Below are 24090 nucleotides of genomic sequence, written 5' to 3'. Positions count from 1 at the left end.
AGAAAGAAAAGTTGTCGGCTGCGATAAAGTTGTTGCCGGCTGGGTTTCAATGGTGGCGACAAAAGGTTATTGACGATGAAGCACAGTGGTTGTGCTTGAACGATGATGGAGGGTGATGATCGGAAGTTTTTTTTCCGATGATGTCGGCTGGGTGTCATTTAGTTTAAGTTCGTCGGAGATTAATTTTTCCGCCCAGTGAATAATTTCCGGTGAACGGCTGATGTAAGGTCATGTCGGCTGAAAGTTTTTGTCGGCTGGGATAAGTTTGCGGCTAGGGTTTATGATCTATCACATAGGCTAAAATTTGTTGGGCCTTGCAAGTATGGGTGGGCTCCACTATTGATCAGAATTCGAATTCTTTGATGATTATTTTTGGCCTCATGTTTTGTTTGAGACTCACGCATGCATTAAAAAAATGGTGGGGGCTGACATAAGGCATGACTAGGTATATTTTTTTGATTGGCAAGACCAAATTTCCCTACATTTTTTTAACGGACAAATATGTTGGTGATGGGTATTGGAATGGATATCAAGTTTGTTGGGCCAACTTGAAAGCACCAGACTCTTGGCGACGTTAATTGTCAATTTTTTCTGGGGCCTTTGTATGATGGGCTAAGGTAATTGGACTGTGCCAGGAGATTGTGACAGAAGTTGGTGTGGGTCTACTTAAAGTGGGAAGCGGTGGATCAGGAACGATCTGACAAAATTGAAGATCTTCACAAGGAAGCTAATTATTTAATTTTAATCATTTAAGTTTGAACCCTATCACATGCCTATTACAATTTTATCTTTAATAAGATATGGAGCTTTGATTGACAAGATATAGGAGAGTCTACATTTGCGGGGGAAAACGACAATGAAGATTTTGGGTATTTAGCTGATTTGTGAAGATTCGAAGACGACGTCAGATTTATTTTTGAAGATCAAATGAAGAATTGATAGCATTATTCTCGGGGGAATATTGTTGGGTCAAATTGGAGAATGATGTTATCAATTATGACGGCTTTAGTTTAGCAATTTTAGTTTTTATATTATGTGGCATTTTTATTTGTAATAGTCAGATATTTTAGTGAATTTAGTAGGATTTCCAAGCAAGAGGCAGCTTGCTTGGAGGACAAGGCTTAGGGGCTATAAATAGGATACTACACCTCACTTGGAGGGTGTGCATTTGGGAGCCACCACCCTGGGGGAGCTCACCCGGGGTGGATCATTATCTTTTGTATTTTGTTCATCACTTTCAATGAAATTATCCTTTTACAATCCTTAAAGTTCCTATCTTTCTTGTTTATTCTTGTTAGTTTAAGGCTCAAAATCACCCGTCTCGTATTATTTACCGAATCGAAACTGAAACCGGATCGTTTCGAGCCTATCACCATATTCGGTGCGATGATCGAGTTACGCGTGCCTTCGAGTGCGTTCTTCGATGTGATGTGCCACAAGGATTATCGGGGCACTACTTGCTCGTATTGCCATCATCGTCATGATGGCTGGAGGCATGGTACTCACCCGAAATTCCTTGTTAGCGTTGATTGTTTACGTTTCGACACCTTACGGCTATCGAGGAGGGCAGAATAGGTCCTCACTCAATATCATCGTGAGTGTTATTATTTACGAAAAATAGCTTGTAAGAGCGATAGAGTATGCGTAATTATTCGATTATACTTCGACATAGCGATGTACCTGACATTGCTACATTATGATCTGAATCTCTGGTGCTAGGCATAACAAGTATAGCAACTGGTAACAACGCACGAAGGTGCGGGTTGTTACATTATTATTGGTCAATGAACAACTCAATATGTGTATATGCTTTGTTTTTATTATTATTATTATTATTATTATTATTATTATTATTATTATTATTATTATTATTATTATTGGTCAATGTGCAACTCAATATGTGATATACTTTATTATTATTATTACTATTATTATTATTATTATTTATTATTATTATTAATATTATTATTATTATTGGTTATATGCTTTATTATTATTATTATTATTATTATTATTATTATTATTATTATTATTATTATTATTGTTATTATTGGTCAATAAGCACCTCAATATGTGATATGCTTTTTTATTATTATTATTATTATTATTATTATTATTATTATTATTATTTAAAACTTCATATGTTATGAAATGAATTGTGTGTATTATAAAATGTCAAATTTTTTATTTATCAAACTTACTTCTCGTTTGTTCGATGGTCCAGAGGTTTACCCAAACCATTTCATTTTATCGATCGCTTATGTCGAAGGTGTCTATTTCATCATGGCTAAGTTAACGGCATGATTGCCCGATGCCGGTACGAAATGGACTTTGAAATACTTCACCGAAGTATAGAAGCTATGGAATAGGTGACAATGTACATGTCTCGTATTACACAGGGTAGGGCGTTACTAGGTAGTAATAGAACTTCACGAAAAAGAATTTGTTAACTTGGCAAAGGTGTAACATCCGAGAAATATAGTGTACGCAACAATTTTTTTATAAAAATAATATTAGTTAGGATATTTTATAACATAAAAACCCTTAATTACCACAAATACAAACCCTTTAAAAATTAATATCATATGAGTCGTATATGGCAATGAGACACATATACAACTCCTAAAAGGTGCTCACTGACCAATAAGCCTCCCCTGGTGGACACATTATGAGTGTCTCATTGACCAATAAGCCTCATCTGGTGGTTTCCACTTTTATCAAAGTTGGAATAGTTCAACCAGGGGAGGCTTATTGGTCAATGAGACACTCATAATGTGTCAACCAGAGGAGGTTTATTGGTCAATGAGTAACTCAATATGTGCATATGTTTTATTATTATTATTATTATTATTATTATTATTATTATTTATTATTATTATTATTATTATTATTATTATTATTATTGGTCAATGAGCAACTCAATATGTGATATGCTTTTTTATTATTATTATTATTATTATTATTATTATTATTATTATTATTATTATTATTATTGATCAATGAGCAACTCAAGATGTGATATGCTTTATTATTATTATTATTATTATTGGTCAATGAGCAACTCAATATGTGTTATGCTTTATTATTATTATTATTATTATTATTATTATTATTATTATTATTATTATTATTATTATTATTATTATTAGTGTTGGTCAATGAGCAACTCAATGTGTGTTATGCTTTATTATTATTATTATTATTATTATTATTATTATTATTATTATTATTATTATTATTATTAGTTGACATGACATTTATGAAAACTTTACAGCCGATATGCCTCGTATAGCCCGATGAGACCCATATACATCTACTTTTTCTGAAAAGTTGACATGACATTTATGACATACAACTTTCATACGCGTCTCATCGACCTATTCGGGTCTCATTGAACTTCAGTTTCTTTTCTTTTTGTGGTTTTATTTTTGCCGTTTGTGGTGGTGTTGGGGTTGTGGTTGTGGTGGGTAGGTTGTGGTGGTGGTGGTGGGTCGGCTATGGTGTTGGTGGTGGTGGTGTGCCGGCTGGGGTGGTGGTGGTGGGTCAGCTGGGGTGGTGGTTGTCACACCCCAACCGATGGCGGAATCATCGGAGCGCGACACTGAGTGAAACAGATTGTCCAGAAATTTCCATAACATTTATCATTACCGATTAATTTAAATTAACATGTCCCATACCATGCCTCAAAAGGTAAACAAATTATTACAGACAAAATCCAGGCAAATAGTTCTATTTCGACAACTCAGATTTTACAAAATTGCCCAATTGTTTATCGGCTTCTAGAGACTCCTGTTTTCAGATCTACAGACAACTATTTGTTGGGCTCTAGAAGCTTATTCTAGCCTCGCTTTCCTAGCAGCTAAGCATCCTAATTACCTGTCACATACGTTAAAATAAAAGTCAATACACCTAGTGTAAAGGTGAGCATACAAGTTTGATAATAACATACAGAGTTCGAAATAGTTTACGCATAACCAGCACGTACACAGAGGAAAACGAAGCATGTTAATTATCGACACGGATCTATGGATACCAGTGACTGCGGGTTGACTGCCCAAGGCAGTTCGCAATACATGATCACCACTATAATCCATGCAAGTAATTGTTCTTAACAACCCCCGCATGAGCGGGTGCTGAGTCCAAACTATAGTACTATCGTCTTTAAGGCAGGTAGACAGCATTCCATGTGTAAACATAACAAGCAAGCATTCATTAAGTCATGTAATACATGCGGTAACGGTTAGCGTTTAAAATATTGCGTAGTGTGTGGTAATGTATGTAACACCCAAAAGTGCTTAAAGCAAAAAGGGATCGAGTATACTCACAACGGTTGGATGGATTGAAGGGAGCGCTTGAGAGTAATGTTAGCCTGAATAGTTCGATAGAATAACGATAAGTGACTCGCAAAACGAGAGCAAGTGCTGATGTGTCGAATGGCAGTTCGGTCGGATGATAATCCGATCAGACGGCCAATTCATGCGGATGACAATCCGTTCGGATGGTCATCCGGTCGGGCGGTAGTCCGGTCGGATGACTATTCGAGTGGATTGTTTCTTCCTATGAGGGGGACGTGTTTGTGTATGATGATATAACTTTTGAAGTTTTTGTTGCAGCATTTGAAAACATTGAAGTATTTCTACCCTTCGGGTCGGTCGATCGGACGGTCGTCCGATCGGATGGCAATCCGATAGGTTGACACTTCAGTGAGAACAAGTTCACCGCAGGTTGTCACTCGATCGGACAGCAGTCCGGTCGGGTGGCACCATTAGTGCATTGAACATGTTGAAAATCGATTAAGTGTTAAAGTCAAGTATCTCATGATCCGAAGAGTAATCCGGTCGGATGGTAGCCCGATCGGATAGCCGTTCGTTCAATACTCAACTTCAAAAGGTGGTTAAGTGTGGGACCCATAGTGCAAGCCGATCGGGTGGCTGGTCGTTCGGGTGGCTGTCCGTTCGGACAGCAGTCCGATCGGACGGCACCCCGTCCTGGTCGTTCCGTTCGTCTTACACTTGGTGGTTTTTGATGGTTTTGTCGTTTTATCGAGTTATTTAATAACGAGTCAAACATCGGAACTTGTCAATGCTTGGTTCTCCGGATCGGACAGGAATCACCCAAGCCCGACTAGTGAACTGTTCGAGACGGAGTTCTTATTTAACCCGAAACCAGTGAACCTCGTGGATAGGGTCGGATCTTGAGCTATCGTAACCATAGCATGAGTTATACGCTGACACAAGGCCTGATTCTATCAGTTTTGAGTGTATCGAATGTAAAAGAGTTGAAAGAAGGTAGGAAAACCATCTTTCAATCCTTTTCTTAGTGAAAATGTCTAGATCTATGGTAGATCTTTGTTTATTTATGTGGAAATCGGTTAGATTCAAGTTGTTCTTGAAGGATTGAGGCCAAAACATGAAGTTCTTGAAGAACACCATGATGACATCATCATAGAACACTCGAATCTTGATGATTTCACGGTTAAAAGTTAAAAACCAAAAGGTAGAAAGGTGTAGGAGTGCGTGTAGATCAAGAAAGTACAAGATTTAGGATGAGATCTTACCTGGTTTGAGAGAAATCGAAGAAAAGGTGAGGAGAGTGTGCTGCTCGGACAAAGGGTTTCCAAAAGTAGAAAGTTTGAAAGTGACATGGGTATTTATAGTATTCCAAAAGAGGAAAGGGTGGGTCGGTCGGATGACACCACACCCCGGATGTTGGGTCGGTCGGATGGCACACCGACCGGATGGCAGCCCGGTCGGATGGCAATCCGGCCGGCTGGCATCTGGTTCGAGTGTGCGGCATGACGATTTTTGATATTTCGATTTCGATTGCGGCGATGCGAATGCGATCGAGTTTTCTTTTCAAATTACTTTTAATCCCAACTATTCATATCTTGCGCTGTCTCTTCTCCACTAATTATCATACTATATCTACATACAATCATCCTTATTTCGTATTCGTTTTGCGATTGAGATTCGATTGCGATGAGTTCGATTGCGATTCGATTGATTACCACACATAACATAAATAAACATGCACAAGTAACACGTAAGGTACACACACACGTATAACAATCACCAAAATGCAAAGTTTCGAGTTGCGAGCGTGATGTTGATTAGATTAGTTCGATTAGTGTTTAGTTTACTTTATCGTATTGTTACTTCCTATTATTCACAGTCGTAAAGCGATTTGTAGCGATAAATATTCGATTAATGCGATTTTAACTGATTACTCCACATAATACAACTAACGTAAAGCATACAATAGACTATCTACAGTCAAAGAAGTCAAAAAAGGGATTAACCAAGGAGAGATAGATTGCAATTAGCAATCTTTTCTCCCTTTGACTTCAATCTTGACTTTGACTTTGACTTCTGAAACACGGGGTGTTACAGTGGTGGTGATGGTGGTGGGTCGGCTATGGTGGTGGTGGTGGGTCGGCTGGGGTGGTTGTGGTGGTGGTGGGTCGGCTGTTATGGTGGTGGTGGGTCGGCTGTGGTGGTGGTGGTGGTGGGTCTGCTGTGGTGGTGGTGGGTCGACTGTGGTTGGTGGTGGTGGGCCGGCTGGGGTGGTTGTGGTGGTGGTGGGTCGGCTAGGGTGGTGGTGGTGGTAGGTCGGCTATGTTGGTGGCGGTGGTGGTGGTGGGTCGGCTGTGGTGGTGGTGGTGGTGGTGTGTCGGCTGTGGTGGTGGTGGTGGTGGTGGTGATGGTGGTGGGTCGGCCGTGGTGGTGGGTCAGCTGTGGTGGTGTTTTGTTTTTTTTACCATTTATTTTCGAATGCCGAGTCTAATGCAAAATTGTATTTTTTATTAACAGGATATCGAAAGTCGGTGTTTTGACGGTGGTGATAGCGTAATAGTTATGGAGAAACTACGTTCGTATTTCAGATTCATGAACTAGAACGCCGATCTACGTTCGTATTTGATAATTAAAGAAATAATACTAATTCATAAATAAAAAACTTTGTTATGATATATACAATTTGTTTTTTAAAAAAAAATTGACATTTAATAATACTTATAAAAATTGGCATTTTATAATATACACAATTCATTTCATAAAAAAAATGAAGTTTTTAATAATAATACTTAATAAAAAAACATATACACATTTTTTTTATTAAAAATATACAAAATTCATTTCATAAAAATATGAAGTTTTTGTAAATACTTTGGGGGGTGGGGGTTGGGGGAGGTGTGGATACCTCCACCGTTTAAAAATAGGTCGAATGGTTTTCTTTAACTAATTCGGGTTGAAAGTTGTTCATCCTTTATTTTCTGTTGTTATTGAAAGATTTTGATTATTACTTTTAATATCATTGTTTGGTCATCACTAGAAAATGTGACCCCTTTTCACTTGAACCCATTTTGATCGGTTACCAAACCGTGTTGTAGGAAACACCTGTTGTTGCCGGTTTTGAGGTCCCCAGATCACCTGACGCAAGTTACAACAACGCCTACACTGCAAGCAAAGATGATGAGCGAGACCGACCTGTAGTTCCAGATCAAACACACTTATTACTTTAACACTCCAGTGGATCCTTTCCATAATTCTAGGTGGCTGTTATAAAACTATGGACTAAACTAATTTACTTAAGTGAAGTCATGAAATCGTCGTTAAGGATCTTGAATTTGAATAATGCTAGGTTTTGAGTTTCCAAAATAGTTTGACCCGACCCAAATTGAAAAATATATATGTAATCAAGTTAATTGATATTCGAGCACCTAAAATTAGTGACAACCATGAAGATAACTCTTGTGTTCACCACTCACTCTTCGTTGTTGTACCGTTTTTCCTCTCCATGCTTATGCTTTGCTCTTTGGGTAGATCGCACTACAAGAATGTTGAGCAATAGCGGCGACAGACAGGCCATATGTCGCCGCTATTGGTCGATCCGTAACCCGATGTCCCACATTAATGAACGTTGTTCTACTAACGACTATTGCTTGTTCCTTGGATACCCAACCTCATCACTTAGAGTTCCAAAAAACAACACACTTTTCGTGATACCGTACCGGGTCTGAGTATTTTACCTTTGCTCATACGACACTGATCACCATTGAACTTTGCTCATACGACACTGATCACCATTGAACTATGTCATTTCTCCACGAGTTACGCCTGTCTTTTCCTGCTCCATCTACTCTATGGTGTGAGAATATTAGCGCAACCTACTTGGCCATCAATATACATACATGCACTTTGATTAGTATATTAAACTAGATTTGTTATAAATTTATGAAATTTGTAACTGTTTTTTAAACATCTGTGTGGTTTAAGAACCCCGTTGTGTTCCATAAAATTACAAGTGATTAACAAGCACCCATTTATCATTAAAAACAAAAGCTTAAGTAGCATCTTTTATCATAAAACATGATACCGTAAACTTTATACATTCGTTAAAAGACAATTTGAAATATCACACGATACAAGCCAAGCAAAGATAGCACAAATTGTAAACCGCAACAGTGTTCTTTGTAACAAAGAACCACACACTTATTTAGTAACACGGCGAACATAGTTATTCAAATGCAAACACCCAATCACACTTCTATATGACCAAGGAATTGAATAAGACGACATGTGTTAAATCGGGATGTAATCAGTATTCAAGGGCTTGAACACATGACTAGCATGTGCCTCGATGAAGCTCATGTGCATCAACGGCATATGCATGTAAACAACCCAATCCTCGTCGTTTGTTGGACTACCCATTGTCATCACAAAACAGTCCTTCCTTGATTCTGGGACATGACATGATCCAAATGTCACCTTGCCCCACCCGAAATCTATCTTGTCCATGATCTCAAATTTTTGTCCTGCTGACACTGTGAATGACATCCTTACATTGACCACAGCCTTTGATATTAGTGGTCGTGGCTTTTGTTCTTCCACCCAATCTATTATGTCCAAGAAATGTTCTTTCGTAGTGGCAGGCTGCAAGAACTCTTGAACCGTTGTAGCGACATTGCTTAGTGACATCTCCTTTAACTCCTAATCATGTTACTCATGTGAATAATCATAGTTTTATCATTTCAAGAGTGTAGTTACTAAATTTCACGTTTTGAAAATAAAAGAACAAGTGGTATATATGTTTTGAACCATATGTAAAGTTGAATAAAGTTTTGGAACAACACCAATAGGGTTTATTTTAAGTTTATAGGGACGACTTTTAGTCTCTAAAAGTTGATCTAGCTATTAGAACAACACCAATAGGCACCACCTTGACAACCTGTAGGGACGGGCCTATAGGAACAATAGATGTGGATACCATATGTCGTCCCTATAGGTTTAAAATGATATGTCATCCCGAAAAGTTAAAAAAAAATTGGTTTCAACAGATGTTTTTCCTTGTGAAATTTATTACCTGTGGTTTTTTCGACCCGAATGGCATCGATAGGACATTGCCAAAGTGTGACATCATCATTTTTTCTTTCTCACTCAACCTTCTTCTTCCATCTACAGCAACAATCACATTACATGCTTCATTTTGTTTTCCTGAGTTTTCCATGCTCAAAGCCACTTGCTTCCACAAGAAAGAGGTGAATGCCACTAGCTTAGACCTCCTGGCCCCGTTTTCGTTCACCAACAGTTGTAAACCTTTAAGTTGCTCACCCTCGATGTAGTATACGCGATTAACATGTAGATACTCGTCACCCTCTTCTTTACCTAGGTAATTTATATCAGGGTTGGAGGATGGTGGTGAAAATGGAGCAAACACATTGTCTATTAATTGTGAATAAACTGTTGGGGACCTTGGTTTTAGGTATGACCTCTCAAAGGAGGGGATCATAGATGGAGTTTTAGATCGAGTTATGTCTGCCCATGATGAAATAAACATGTTAGCTGAGTAACCATCTGCTATACGATGATCAAACATGACCCCTATCACAATTCCATCACATTTTAACTTTGTAACCTGCATTTTATTAAGGTAAATCATATTGCAATAAGTTCATTAATAATGATAGCCAAATGGTAGAGAGCTATAGGGTATATATAGACACAAAGAATGGAAAATCATGAAAATAGGCATGTTAACCATCATTTTCAGCAAAGTAGACTTTTGAGATTTGTAAAATAAACAAACTAAAAGCATACCTGACACCTTTTTAGACCATGCTCCAACAACAACTGTCGGGCACTTTTTTGCCAACAAAAAAATACACTTGGGTTCACATTTCACCCAAATAAGCAATACAAAAATTACAAGTATAAATGGTGTTTTAGCCGGCAAATTAAGGGCTAAAGGGGTCAGCTTTTACGCTTATAAATTTTCTATTGGTGGTGTAAGCGGCCGATGGTATGCAATAGAATCGATGATCCTTTCCCTCAATTCTCATTCCAATATAAAGATATAGATCTCCTCTATTTTGGGAGAGATACAACTAATTTCCATAATACACGATTGCTATCATATCTATTTTTACAAATATTGACTAGAGCTATTACACCCCCGCAGTCGAAGCGGGAGGGGACCGGATGCTGAGACTGGACCGAAAATCTTCAAAGAGAATCCGCGGAAGGCCTTTGGTGAAAATGTCAGCAACCTGGTATCTAGAGGGAACATGTAACACACGCACCTGTCCGCGTTGAACTTGTTCATGAACAAAATGTATATCAAGCTCGATATGTTTCGTGCGTTGATGCTGAACCGGATTTCCCGATAAATAAATCGCACTAATGTTGTCACAATAGACGAGTGTGGCGAGTAACGGTGGTCGGCGAAGTTCCAATAGGAGATTACGAAGCCAACATATTTCTGATACTACGTTAGCAACCGCCCGGTATTCGGCTTCAGCACTCTCGATCGAGATATAGTTGGTTGCCATTTCGAGGACCACGAAATAAGATTGTCGCCATAATAAACACAATAGCCACTAGTCGACCGACGGGTGTCAGGGCAGCCGGCCCAGTCGGCGTCCGTGTAGGCAACAAGTGACTTGGAGCCAGTGGGGCCGAGTGTTAAGCCGAATGAGGTTGTACCTTTAATATACCGGATGGTCCGTTTCAGAGCTAGCCAATGGCCCGTTTTAGGGGCGTGCATATGCATGCATATTTGTTGGACCGCGTAACTGATGTCTTGACGTGTAAATGTGAGATATTGTAACGCACCCGCCAAGCTGCGGTAAAGAGTTGGGTCGGAATAATCATCACCAGACGAGGCACTGAGCTTGGCATTAGTGTCAACGGGAGTAGATACTGGATTACACTATGTCATGTTGGCCCGTTTGATAATATCAAGTGCATAAGCTTGTTGTGACAGGAACATGGAGTCTTGAGTTCTTGAAACTGAGATGCCGAGGAAGAAACTTAGAGGGCCAAGGTCTTTCATTGCGAACTCGTTAGCAAGATGTGCCATAAGGCGTTGCCGAAGACGGTCAGAAGAAGTGACAAGGACAATGTCATCAACATAGAGAAGCAAGAAGGCAATGTCCGTTCCGTGATGGAAAATAAATAAGGATGCGTCGCACCTGCTTTGGATAAATCCCACAGTGAGAACATAATCAGTAAAACGTTGATACCACGCCCGTGGTGCTTGCTTTAACCCATATAACGACTTTTTGAGGCGACAAACATGGTTTGGAAAATCGCGATGCCGAAAGCCCATTGGTTGATCCATTTCCAACAACGATATTTTGATTCACGTTATTATCAAAATAAGATCGAAAATTAGCTGCCGAATTAGACATATTACCTGTTGCTCCCGTGTCCATGTACAGGTTAGGATCCGGTTGATTGAGAGACATAGTGTAAAGCGCCTGTTCAATGTCGGTCGGGGCATAAGCATTGTGAGCTTGAGTGGGCCTGGGGCCGAGAAGTCCATTGCCGCCATGAGTGTTTGCTGAATTGGGCCGAGGAGCTGTGGGGTATGGGCAAGGAGGAGAGGCCCAAGACTGATTCTGCACTGCGGCCCACGGCTGGGAGGAGGTAGGCTGAGGATAACCGGGCCCAGTCCACTGTTGTTGGGCTGAGTTGGGCCAGAAAGGCTGCTGAGTGGGCCAACTTGAGTTGAAATTGGGAGAGTTTTTGTTGCGGCTTCGACCCCAGCTGCCCCGTCCTCTGCCTCTGCCACGGGAGCGTCCGCGACCCCGAGAACGTTCAGAATCTTGACGATATTCGTTGGTATTCACCGGTGGTTGCGCTTTGTTGGAATTTGCATTCAAGGCGGTGCCCGCAGTTTGGGCTAAAATAAGTGCATGTTCTGCCTTACGCGATTCGACTAGCATAACTTTTGACCGAGCCTCATAGAAAGTCTGAAGGGGGTCCTGTTGCTGGAGGATGGTAGCGATGCCCTTGTACTGTTCGTTGAGGCCTATGATAAGTTGAAGAACTAGGCGATCATTATCAACCGGACTGCCAACGTTGGCGAGTTGATCGGCCAGCACTTTGAGTTGCTGGCAATGTGCCGAGACGTTGGGGAACCCGTCGAGACATGTGTTCGAGAATTTGTGTAGAAGATGAATGGAGCGAGAACTTTTGTTATCTTGAAAAATTCGTTCAAGTGTCTTCCAAGCGTCAACGCAGTTGTGTTCAGCTTCAGAATAGTATGAAGAAGATCATTGGATATTGTTGCACAAATCCATTGGAGTACAATGGCATCCAAACGATCCTAGGAATCATCGGCCGGAGAGTCTTTGTCGGCTTTGTCTTTATTGGCGTCCTTGTTTTTACCAGAAGAGGAAGAGGAGGAGGGTCGAGGTGAAAGATGATCGATGACGAGGGATGCACGGAACTGTATTTTGAAAAGTTCGGACCATGAGGCATAATGCCCAGATTCCATCTCGAGAACAACCGGAATCATGCTTTTAAGGTTAGTTACGGTGGCAGCGGGATGAATCTTTGGCTCCATTGAGAAGGTGATAAAGCAGGCGAGGAAGATGGGTAAAAACAGAGGAGGAGATCGGCTGAAAAGGAAGAAGAAGGAGGGAGGTTAGGATAGGTCTCGTGATATGCAATAGGATCGATGATTCTTTCCCTCAATTCTCATTCCAATATAAAGATATAGATCTCCTCTATTTTGGGAGAGATACAACTAATTTCCATAATACACGCAATTGCTATCATATCTATATTTACAAATATTGACTAGAGCTATTAGGTGGACACCCTTTTTCTGTACCGACAAATTGGTATCTATTCCTTTAGGGCATGAGTTGACACGTGGAAAACAAACCCAAACCCACGCCCATGGGGTATGGTGGGGCTTGGGTTGGGGGCATGAGTTGACACATGGGGGCATGTGAAATGACTAGTTTGGTTTGGCCATTGAGAGTCCGCCATGTCACCTTGCTAGCCCGCCCCACGCCCGGCTTCAAACCCAAGCCCCAAGGGCCACGCCCAAACCCAAGCCCCCGGGGTGGTGGCTTGGGCGTTTTCAGCTGACCCACGCCCCAACCCAAGGTCCATAACCCATAATATTAGCTCGCTAACAAAAATAGTGTATTCACTTTTACACTTGTAATTTTTTGATAGTGTAGGCCCACGTGTTCAATTTGGGCAAAAATGGTGCCTACTCCTTGGGCTCCTTGAGCCCGTAGGCAAAAGAAGTGTCGGCACCACATTTAATTTTTTGATTGGTTATTTGGTGAGATGTGAATCTAAGTGTAATTTTTTTGTGGGGAAAAATGTGCCCAAAAGTTGAAGCGAGGGTGTCATTAGCGGCGACAAAACGGGCACTACAGGCCGATCTATACAGGCGACCCTTTAGCGGCGACGAACAAGGCTTGTAGCGGCGACACCTAGCGCGTGGCAATGCTAGTTTATGACAAGCATGTTCACGTTTGAAAAACATTCATAAAACTCACCTTTGCTATATAGATGTTTTACTACAATCACTCTGAGCTTCGTTTCCTGATCAAGACTAGAATAATCTTAGACACTAACACTAGTTAATTAAAGAATCGTAACTAGTCATTAATTTGGCTATGACCCTAAACTCTACTCTTAATATGGTATTAAATTATTACATTAAAACTTAATAAGATCAATAATAAAACTTAACTTAATAAGTGGTGAATGTGTGAGTTACCATTCTATGTCATAATTAAAAAAAGGTTTTACACACAACACTTACCATTCTATGTCATAATTAAACACATAATACCTTGAGCCGTCTCACACCTGACAGAACATAGTATGTGATGGGTGCACCCAGGGCACACACGAAATGATGAATAGTGGTGAGTTAGATGTAAAAACTACCATTCGTACTTTGTCTCTCTATAGAATACCACAAATACTATCGTGTCGGGTATTGATCTCAAGACTTAACCCTCATGGCGAGAATGGCCGTCTTAGCTTGTGGTTGTTTCAGATCAAACACACTTAACACTCAATGGATCCATTCTTATTATTTCAATAAATATTCGATAGAGTTTGGCGCAATAGATCATTGTGGTTGCATGATTGACATGCTAGGCAACGCTGCCGAAAAGCATTTCAGAAATGTTTGTAGAACCTGATTTCAAGATACAAGATTCATAAAAATGTAAAGTTGGTTGAGAAATATTTGTTATAAAACTGATTCCAAGATACTTTGACAAAAAAAATGCCGACACTTTACACATAATATTTTGATTAGTAATTTTGTGAGATGTGGACCCTAGTGTTAAATATGGTCTTTTTTACCACACTCGTATAGGTATATATGAGACATATATAAGGTTGTTTTTATAAAATATTAATCATTTTAGCAAAGTTTTATAAGAATATGTACTTTTTTTAATAAATAAAAACATTGTTTTTTATTGTATCGTAGTGTTGTATAGGTCCCCCGTATATGCCTCGTATAGAGCTATAGGTGTAGTATTGTATAGTATCTTATCTTATCTTATCGTATACTATACTATACTATGCTACACCTATACGATATGATACGACACCTATAGGACTATATGAACCTATACTACACTTATAGTTTTTATACGAGGCCAATAGGGGACCTATACTATACCTATATGATAACGATAAGATATCTTACTATACTACACCTATACGATACCATACTACACCTATACGATATAAGAAATTGATCAACCATACTTTGTCTATTACAATAAGACATATAAATACAAGAAGAGAAAGCTAATTCTAAGGAATACATTTAATTACAAATATATGCAAGGCTATAATGTGGGAGACAATCACTCAAACGGTTTTGACTGATTAAAGTGATGGACTTGATTTTCTCTTTGATCATCTTGAGTTAGTCATTTTCCTTAATATGCTCCCACAAGATGAACGACCGTAGGATAAGTCCAATCTTGGTTAACAGTGGATGAGTGTGGTATTTAAGAAAGAGAAGAAGTTGATGAAGCTGAAGATGTAAACGGAGATGAAGTAGATGAAGCAAAAGAAGATGTATTTTGTGGTTTTTTTATAGGGTGAATGCAATAAAAGATAGAAGATAGAATGATGGTTGCGGCAGTGATAGGATTATAGGTTTTGCAAAACCTAACTGATATTGACGGAGAAGTTGTGTTTGAAGATGTAACCACGTGTAATGGTGATGTAGGTCGGTGGTTTTTTTTAACCTTTTTTTTTGTTTTGTTTTGTTTGTTTTGTTTTTTTTTTTGGAGAAACATATGGATGGAAAATGGATTGTAGGTGACAGAGGGTGGTGGAGTTTGAGGAGAACAGACAGTTATGGCGACAACGAGAGTGAAGGTAGTGTTAGGTATTCTTTTCTGATGGTTATGGTCGTGTGTGGTGGAGAGGAGTAATATTGTGATTGTAAGAGATATTACTTGAATATAGAAAGAAGAAAGGAGATTTTGAAATCTACGGAAGAAGAGAAGGGTCGGGATGTTGAAGTGGGAATGCTCCTGGTAGACTTGTTTAGGAGTGTTTGCTAAATAATTGATGGTTGCAAGATCAAGAACTTCTCGGTGGAGATAAGTGCTCTGATACCATATAATAAATTGATCAACCATACTTTGTCTATTACAATAAGACATATAAATACAAGAAGAGAAAGCTAATTCTAAGGAATACATTTAATTACAAATATATGCATGGCTATAATGTGGGAGACAATCACTCAAACGATTTTGACTGATTAATGTGATGGACTTGATTTTCTCTTTGATACGATACGATACTACACCTACAGACCTATACGGAACCTATAAGATACAATACTACACTTATAGGTTTATACGAGGCCAATTCGAGACCTATACTACACCTATACTATACAATCGGTGTAGTATCGCATAAAAATGATTACTATTGTATAAAAATGTTTGTAAAATGCGTTCTACTTGTGGTGTGCACATATAATGTAAATATGTGTGGGCCCTGGGGGGCAAAAGTGAAATTGCACTAATTTTAACATTATTCTACTAATTTCGTGAAAATAACGTTAAAAGCGGCGGACGGTTAATCATGCATCATGTGGTGGCGTTAACATCCGAAAGACAAAAAGGTACATGCACTAATAGGTCTTTGTCCCAATTGTTGAGTGTTATTGTTGGTGCATTTGTGTCTGTACTTTGTCTGTATTTTGTAATGTTATAAAACGATGTCTTTGTTAGTCTTGTTTACGTCTTGTGTTGATTTGTATATGTGTTTGATTGTAAGTTTGACCAAGTCAACCATCCTCCTGGTTTGACTTGGCCAAACAGTCAACACTAAGTATGTAAGTTTGTTTTGCTTCGAAGGATGTCATCGAAGGATGGTTTATATCCTTCGATGACCTCGAAAGACAACCTTCGATGGATACAGATGGACCTCGAAGGATATATCATCCTTCGAGGTATGTATGGATCCTTCGGTAGATTTCTGGTCGATAGATGATCCTTCGACCAGACTATCTTATCCTTCGAGCATGTAATCTGTTGTGGGTATATATATCCCATGTATGGTTCATTTCACAGTAGACATCAGTGAGTTACATGTGTGTGAGTGAACCAAGTCTTGTAGAGAGCATTTTCAGTTTGGTCAAGGGCTGTAACCGTGTCCACTGAAATACAAGAGAAAACTTTGATATATTGCGTGTCTACTCTTTCTCTTTGTTGCTTGTGCTTTCATCTAAACTATCGGTTTGCATTCTAGCTTGGATTCCGCACTTGCTAGAGTGTTAAACAGAACAAGGATAAGGTTTAACCTCAACCTCCGAGGGACCTACAAGTGGTATCAGAGCCGTGGCTCTTTTCCTTGTTAAAAACCGGGTTTGTACAAGACTTTGGAGTGTTTGGACAAAACTCACTTGGTTTAGCACCCGTTTTTGGTGTTTTTCTTGCATTTATAAACTTAAAAACGTGTTCTAAACTAACGGGGTGTGTTAAGGGAAGGTTTGGGTAACTTAAAATCTTGTTCTAAAAGGTTTGGTAATTTCCGGCCAAAATTCCGGCTTACTCCGGTGACCGGTTTCTAGATAAGAAGCTTCCTTTTTGGGCAATATTTTAAAAGTCAAATCTGAGTTGGTAGAAAGTTGAGGTCTGAACATACCTTCTGCCGAAAGTTGTCTACCAACCCCATCACCTTTTCACCAACCTGTCTACTTTGTGTCAGTGTGTCAGTTGTGTTCGAAAGATATCCTTCGAAGTCGAAAGATCATCTTTCGATTAAGGAGGTTCGACAGATACCCATCCTTCGAACATCTTTCGAAGTCTGTGAGTTATCTTTCGAGCCAATGAATCTTTTCGAAGGATATATCGTTCGAGCTACTGTTTCTTTTCGAAAGATAAGGATCCTTCGTCTTGGAGAATCTTTCGAAGTCATTGTTCGAAATTCAACAGTGATCTTTCGAACACTGTTGATCCTTCGAACAGGTGTTATCTTTCGATTCTTATCTGTTTAAGTTAACAGTTGTGATTTTCAGGTCTTTCGATCCAGTATCCTTCGGCTGTTTGTTCATTTTCAACATATTAACATAGTTTGTGAACATTGAATTTTCAAAAAGGAAAAACTTGTTTTTTTTTTCAAATTTTAAATCAATTTTCACTTAATATATTAATTTTTATAAAATGGGAACAAACGGTCAGTGGGATCCATCCGCGTGGACTACAACAACTTTGACTCCACAATCATCAGCTACGCAATCATCAGCCACGCAATCTGCGTCAGAGTTCAACAAAACTGCATGGATGCAGGCTATTGCCCCACCTCAAGCTGCAATGATAACTGCAAATCAATGGGCATTGGTCACAAATCAAAGCAGCAGCATTCAATCAATGATGCAGAACGACAGTGAAACTGGTACAAGCACAAAACCGCCAAAGCTAAATCACATCAATGATTGGGGATGGTGGAAAGAAAGGCTGAGAACTTATGTTCAGGGGCAAGGTCAAGATCTATGGATGTGTTTCTTCACTCCATTTGAAAATGAGTTGGAAGTTGCAGGATCGAATCCAGAAACTTACAGCACTATGTCTGATGATGATAAGAAGAAATTTGAGTTGGAAAAGAAAGCATTCATGATTCTCACGCAAGCTCTTCACAGAGACATATACCACCAGTTTGTTTACTGCACGACTACTAAAAGCTTGTGGGATATGCTCACGTTACGATGTGAAGGAAATGCTCAGTCTAGGAAGATCAAGCAAGAATTGCTGAAGAAAGAGTTTGAAGGTTTCACGTGTATGGAGAACGAGGGTTTGGCAGAGTTGTCTACAAGGTTCCATCATCTGTTGAGTGAAATGTTTGCTTTTAGAGTCACTGCCACTCCACAAGAAATGGTGAAGAGATTTGCTGATAGCTTACCAGCAAAATGGAGCGGTTATCTTGAAATTCTCAAGGAAAATGGTGTTCTGGACACAATCACCGTTTATGAGTTAATTCAAAAATTGGAGAACAAAGATGTACAAGAAAAGCTAAAGGCAAAAAGAACAATAACTCCTCAGAATCCAGAGATGTACTATGGGATTGCAGGTGGTATTAGTGGAGAAAAACCAGCCTCTCAACATGCGAAGCTTCAAACAGCTTTCATCTCAAACACCGGACCTTCCACAACAAATCAGTTTGATCCTTCAGCATACACGATGATGTATTCAAGACCAGATTCTTCTTCTCAACAACAACAGACAACTCAGCAATTCACACCACCGCCTTTCTTAGACCCAAGCAGAGCTCAGCAGCAACAACCGCAACAGCAAGGGTTTTATGGAAACTCTTCAAACTTTCAAGCCACTTCCAATCCGAACACAGTCAGATTAGACACTTCCAACTTTTCCAAAGTCACTGTCGAAATAGCCAAGGAGCATATGGAGATGTTGAATACCTTGGTTAGTGCTTATTGTGGATTAGTTGAAGGTCAGATTGGGAATATCAATCTAACTAATGAAGATTATCAGCAAGTGGATAAAGAAGAGTTTGAGATGATGGATATCAAATGGGCTCTTGCTAGTGCAATTCGAAGAGCAAAGGAGTTTATGGAAAGGACTGGAAGAACCAACTTGGAAAGCAACAACAACACCAAGTATGGTTTTGATAAGAATGCTGTCACTTGCTTCAATTGTGGTGAAAAGGGTCATTTCAAGCGGGAGTGTCAGAAGCCACCTAAGCAAGGCAATCAGAATCCCTTCAGGAATCAAAGACAGCCACAACAGCAACAGAACAACAATTCTGACAGATCAATAGTTCCCGTTGGAGGAAATACATCTGGTTCCACAAACACCAATCCCCACAGAGGATTAGTTGTTCAAGCTGATGAAATATGCAACTGGAATCTTCAGCTCGGAGAAGGAGGAAATGGTGGAACAGCATGTTATGCTAATGTGGTTGAAAAGGTAGTTGAACCCGTATCTGCTGGTGAATCTTCGGAAGATGAAGATAGTTCGGGTTATAGTGGGAGCATGGATGGGGAATCACTTGATGCTGGTGATTTATTAAGTGATGCTTTAGATTTGGAGGTTGATGAGCTTTTGGCTGAAGCTGAAGCATTATGCAAAAGGAGATCTATTCTTTGCCAGAAATCTGCTGGAACTTCCGAGAAGCTTGCTCAGTTTTTCTCTGAAGATGGATCTTTTTCTTTTCATACAGCCTTTATGGCTCATGTAGAAGGTCAAACCTCTCAGGTATGTGATACTAACTCTGACTCTATTTCTGCTTCTATTGAATGTGCAAAGTGTTTAGAATATGCAGAAAAGGAAATTCAGTTTGAGATCACACACAAACACAATCAAGAATTGATTGTAGATCTTTCTAAGGCAACAGAAGCTAACTTGTTTTTAACCAGAAATGAAAAGGAGTTTAAAGCAACAATTGCGTCATTAAAACATGATGTTTCTGAATTACAAAAGGTTGTTTTGAGAAAACAACATGCTAACAATAATCTAATTGACACAATTGAAAAGCAAATGGTAGAGTTAGCAACAGCTCGATGTGAATGTGAGACAATTAAGCAGAAATTGGAAAGCTATTCCAATTCCCGCTATGTTTTGGATCACATTATTGATGTTCAAAAGAAAAAGGGGGATGCAAAATGTATTGGTTACAAATCATGTCCTCCCCTGATGAATCACAATTACTCCAAGTTGCCTGATGACGAGGATATGCCCCGTTTTGAACCTACTGTGCCACTCGGTCTAGATGACTTTGCAGCAGGCCTCGGGTTCACAACTGGTACATCATCCTCGGGTCAATCAGAATCTGAGAAAGTGACAGAATCATCGTGTGTTAAGGAACAGAGTTCTCCCATTATTGAGGATGCTGATTCTTCGGACGATGAATCTGAAGAAATTGTGAAACAACAGTCTAACTCGGTTACAACAGATATTCCTATCGAGAATCACATTCTGTGTGATCCACCAGTGAAACCGAGTAAGACTGAAATGTCAAAAGCAATGGAATCCCTTGTAGTTAGCTCTGAAGGGAATAACTTGTTGTATACGCTCAAAGGAGATAGCAAAATCTACTCTAACAAAGATTTTCCAATTAAAAATGTAAATCAAGATTTAATTGAGCAAATTTTTGAAGGATGCACTGATAAGTTTTTGGGGAACAAAAGTGGCAAAGTTACAGTAACTCAATGTGATCCAATTCCGTGTGAACAAATTAGAAAACAATACGGAAACCAAAAACTACCAATTGAGCGAAAACAACAAGTCAACTCCGGAAAGGGTAAGGTACAGGGAAAGAAGGCTCAGAACAAGAATGTTCAAGCACCTAAAGTTCAGCAGCCTAAGACTGAACAACCAAAGGTTCAACAACCTAAAGTTGAACAGTCTAAGGCTACTCAACCTAAGGCTGCACAACCTAAAATTCAACAATCAAGGGTTGAGCAACCTAAGGTACAACAACAAAAGGTGCAAAACAAAAGAGCTCCTGTTAAGAGACAAGAACCAAAAATGAACTTTGTTGGATCCACTGGTTCAGACATGTGACAATTCGAAATTCCAAGGTTAGTAATGTTTAATCTTACGATTCTAACGTTCCGTTATCTATTCCTTCTTCAATGCGCTAGATGATCTAACTCCGTTAAGCTAGAATTTTATCGATCGACACCTCGAATAATATATTTGTGAATGTGGGCCGTATTGGTGGCATGTACCATTGGGCCTTGGCCCATCTTAATGCATAAAGCCTGCGTAAAAGAAATAGGTAGTTAACTGGGCTTAGGCCCATATCGGCCAAGGAAGAGAACCGGCCCAGCATCCTTACTCGGTTATGTAGAAGAGGGAGCAGGCCCAACTTCCCTACTATTCGCCTAGATTGAGTAATCAGCCCAACAACCCTTATCCCTATAGGAACATGAATACGTATTATACTCGAAATCGAATTCTGTTTAGTTTAAAAACCATAACAAACTCTACTCCCTATCTTTCTCTCAAATCTACATACGGCAGCAGGAGAAACCCCCTCCCCTCTCGATACATCACTTTATTTAATCAAGATCATTGGTTAGTACATCTCTGTTTATATTAATTATTATTTTATGATTGAGTTTTGTATGATTTTGGTTAAGAAGATATTGGTATGTTACAAACGTGAAGGACCTGTGTTATATTAATCTTGTATTGCCATGCTAGATGATATTAGGATCACGTGTTAGGGAGATAGCTTTGATCCATTGGATAGGTTCTTTGTTTATGTTACGTGTATTAAAGATGAATCTGGGTTGTTATGCTTAGATTAGGTTAGTGAATTAATGATAAGTAAAAGGGCATGTGATGATTAATTATAAGAACTGATGTATTTATGTAAGACTTAATTGTTAAACTGTTGAGCCTTGATGTGAAAGAGAGCATGATTAATCATCTTTTAGAAACTGTTTGGTGTTTATCTATTAAGTTTATAGTTGGAATTTCCTAATTGTTAGTGGGCCGAGCATTAGTAAAGTATCATAATTAATATAATAATCAATTGTTGAGGGTTCTGGGTACTTGCCTGGGATTAGGCTTCGTATGATTACTGGGCTGTGCAAACAGCAAAGGCACCCAGCTTACTTGGGCCGCATGCTGCCTGGGACAGTGGCACCCTTAGAGTGGGCCGGGCTCTCATGGGTTACTCACACATGCGCACACCTTGGTAAGGGCCAGCCGTACTTGGGCTTACACATTCCACTTAGCGGGTCTTATAGAAACGGGCTGCACAACGGGCCCAAAAGTTTACTTGACTGGGCTTCAAGTGGACTAAACCGTGTATGGGCGGAAGGCTCCCTTCATGTCGGGCCGACCCACTGTGTGGTTATTAAATGTGTTGTAGGTTATTGTTTATCTTGTATGATTGAAATAGGAAGTCATATGTGACCCAACTGAATAGTGTATTAATGTGATGATGTTAAGATTAATGATGCTAGAATTGTTACATTATACACATTGTTTTTGGACTAAATATATGTTGTCTGGGCCGCACACTGTGATGAACACTGTAATGAATCGTCAAATTGTTGGTGGCCTAATATACTTGTAATACGAAGGAGCTGGAAACTCAAATGCTTGTTGGGTATTAATTGTATTTGCATGTTACTTAAGTACAAACCGAATTATTTGAGATGTGTTATACTTGCTTACACTTGTGGAATATGTGCAAAGAATATGTGAATTGTGGGAATGTGAAACTGACTATCAATGGAACTATATTAGGGTTTGGGGTGTACAACGATAAAACGAGTAACTAGTCTTACCGAGCAAACCAAAGGTGAGTTCACTACTTTTGAGCATGCGTCCCGGTGGTTGGGACAGTCAGTGGGTATTCCTGGGAGGGATAAGTCTTTTGGGTAAAAACGGGAATGTTGGATAATATACTCTTCCTATCACCTTTAAAGTCCCTCCGTGTTGTTTGGTTACCGAGGAGGTAACATGGTATTAGTTAGTAGCGCTACTTAGGTTTGGCAACCTCACCCCGTTCCTGGGAGGACGGGTGTTGAACTAATGACCTAGTCATGACCAATGCTTTGATAGGAGCATTGGAGAAAGAGCAAAATAATCAGAAGCCGTCTTGTATTGGGGTATTATCAACATTGTTTTCAACATTACTTTCGGAATTAAATTCAATGGATTAACTAAACACTTGGTAACCAACGTTTTTGTAAAACTATGAACTCACCAGCGTTGTCTGATACACTTGTTGCATGCTCGCAGGTCGTTAGGTATCTTGGATTTGGAGAACTTGCTGTCTGGAGTAGCTGGAGTGGTCATGGGTCGACAGGAAGGATTTATGTGACTGATTTCTTGATATTATACTTTGGTTTTGAAACAGTTTAACTTCGTTTACTATTTGCTTCCGCTGAACTTATTGGTTTTCGTTTAAACTTATTGAAGATGTTTTTTATTAATAATGGGGATTTTAATTATAACTTGTATGGGTTCAATGTAATTGGTGGCTCGTTATTGGTACGTCACACGCCTATCAGGGACACTCCCTAGGTGGTATTTTGAGGGTGTGACAAGACAAACTTGAAACATTTCAGGATAAATCTAACGTTGATTTTGTAAAACAAGTTAGAATTTTAAAACGAAATGATCTGAACAATTACACCCAACACACCAACGGATGTGATTTGGGTCCTAGTACGTCTAGATCACAAAGTTCATTGTCTGGTTCTCTGTCTGGTCATCAACATGTTTCTCCGAGGTTTGTAGAGCGGAGAACATGTTTTGAATGTGGCACAGTTGGGCATATTGTAAGATACTGCCCATACCTGCAAAAG

The 24090-nt window shown here is 39.4% G+C and overlaps 1 protein-coding gene across 1 annotated transcript in view; it reads right to left on the bottom strand.

The window, feature by feature from the left end:
• Window positions 1-8353: 8353 nt before the first annotated feature.
• Window positions 8354-24090, bottom strand: part of LOC110925270 (anthranilate N-benzoyltransferase protein 1) — a 29393-nt gene continuing 13656 nt past the window's right edge. The window contains exons 2-3 of the mRNA XM_035986369.1: window positions 9361-9912; window positions 8354-8987 (exon numbers count right to left, since the gene is read on the bottom strand). Coding sequence (XP_035842262.1) covers window positions 8580-8987; window positions 9361-9912 — 960 coding nt within the window. The 3' untranslated portion in view covers window positions 8354-8579. The remainder of the gene's footprint in view (window positions 8988-9360; window positions 9913-24090) is intronic.

Source organism: Helianthus annuus, chromosome 17, assembly GCF_002127325.2.
Source record: "Helianthus annuus cultivar XRQ/B chromosome 17, HanXRQr2.0-SUNRISE, whole genome shotgun sequence".
NCBI classification, from domain to species: domain Eukaryota; kingdom Viridiplantae; phylum Streptophyta; class Magnoliopsida; order Asterales; family Asteraceae; genus Helianthus; species Helianthus annuus.
The sequence above is the reverse complement of the archived record's forward strand: the minus strand, read 5'-3'. Positions and strand labels throughout refer to the sequence as shown.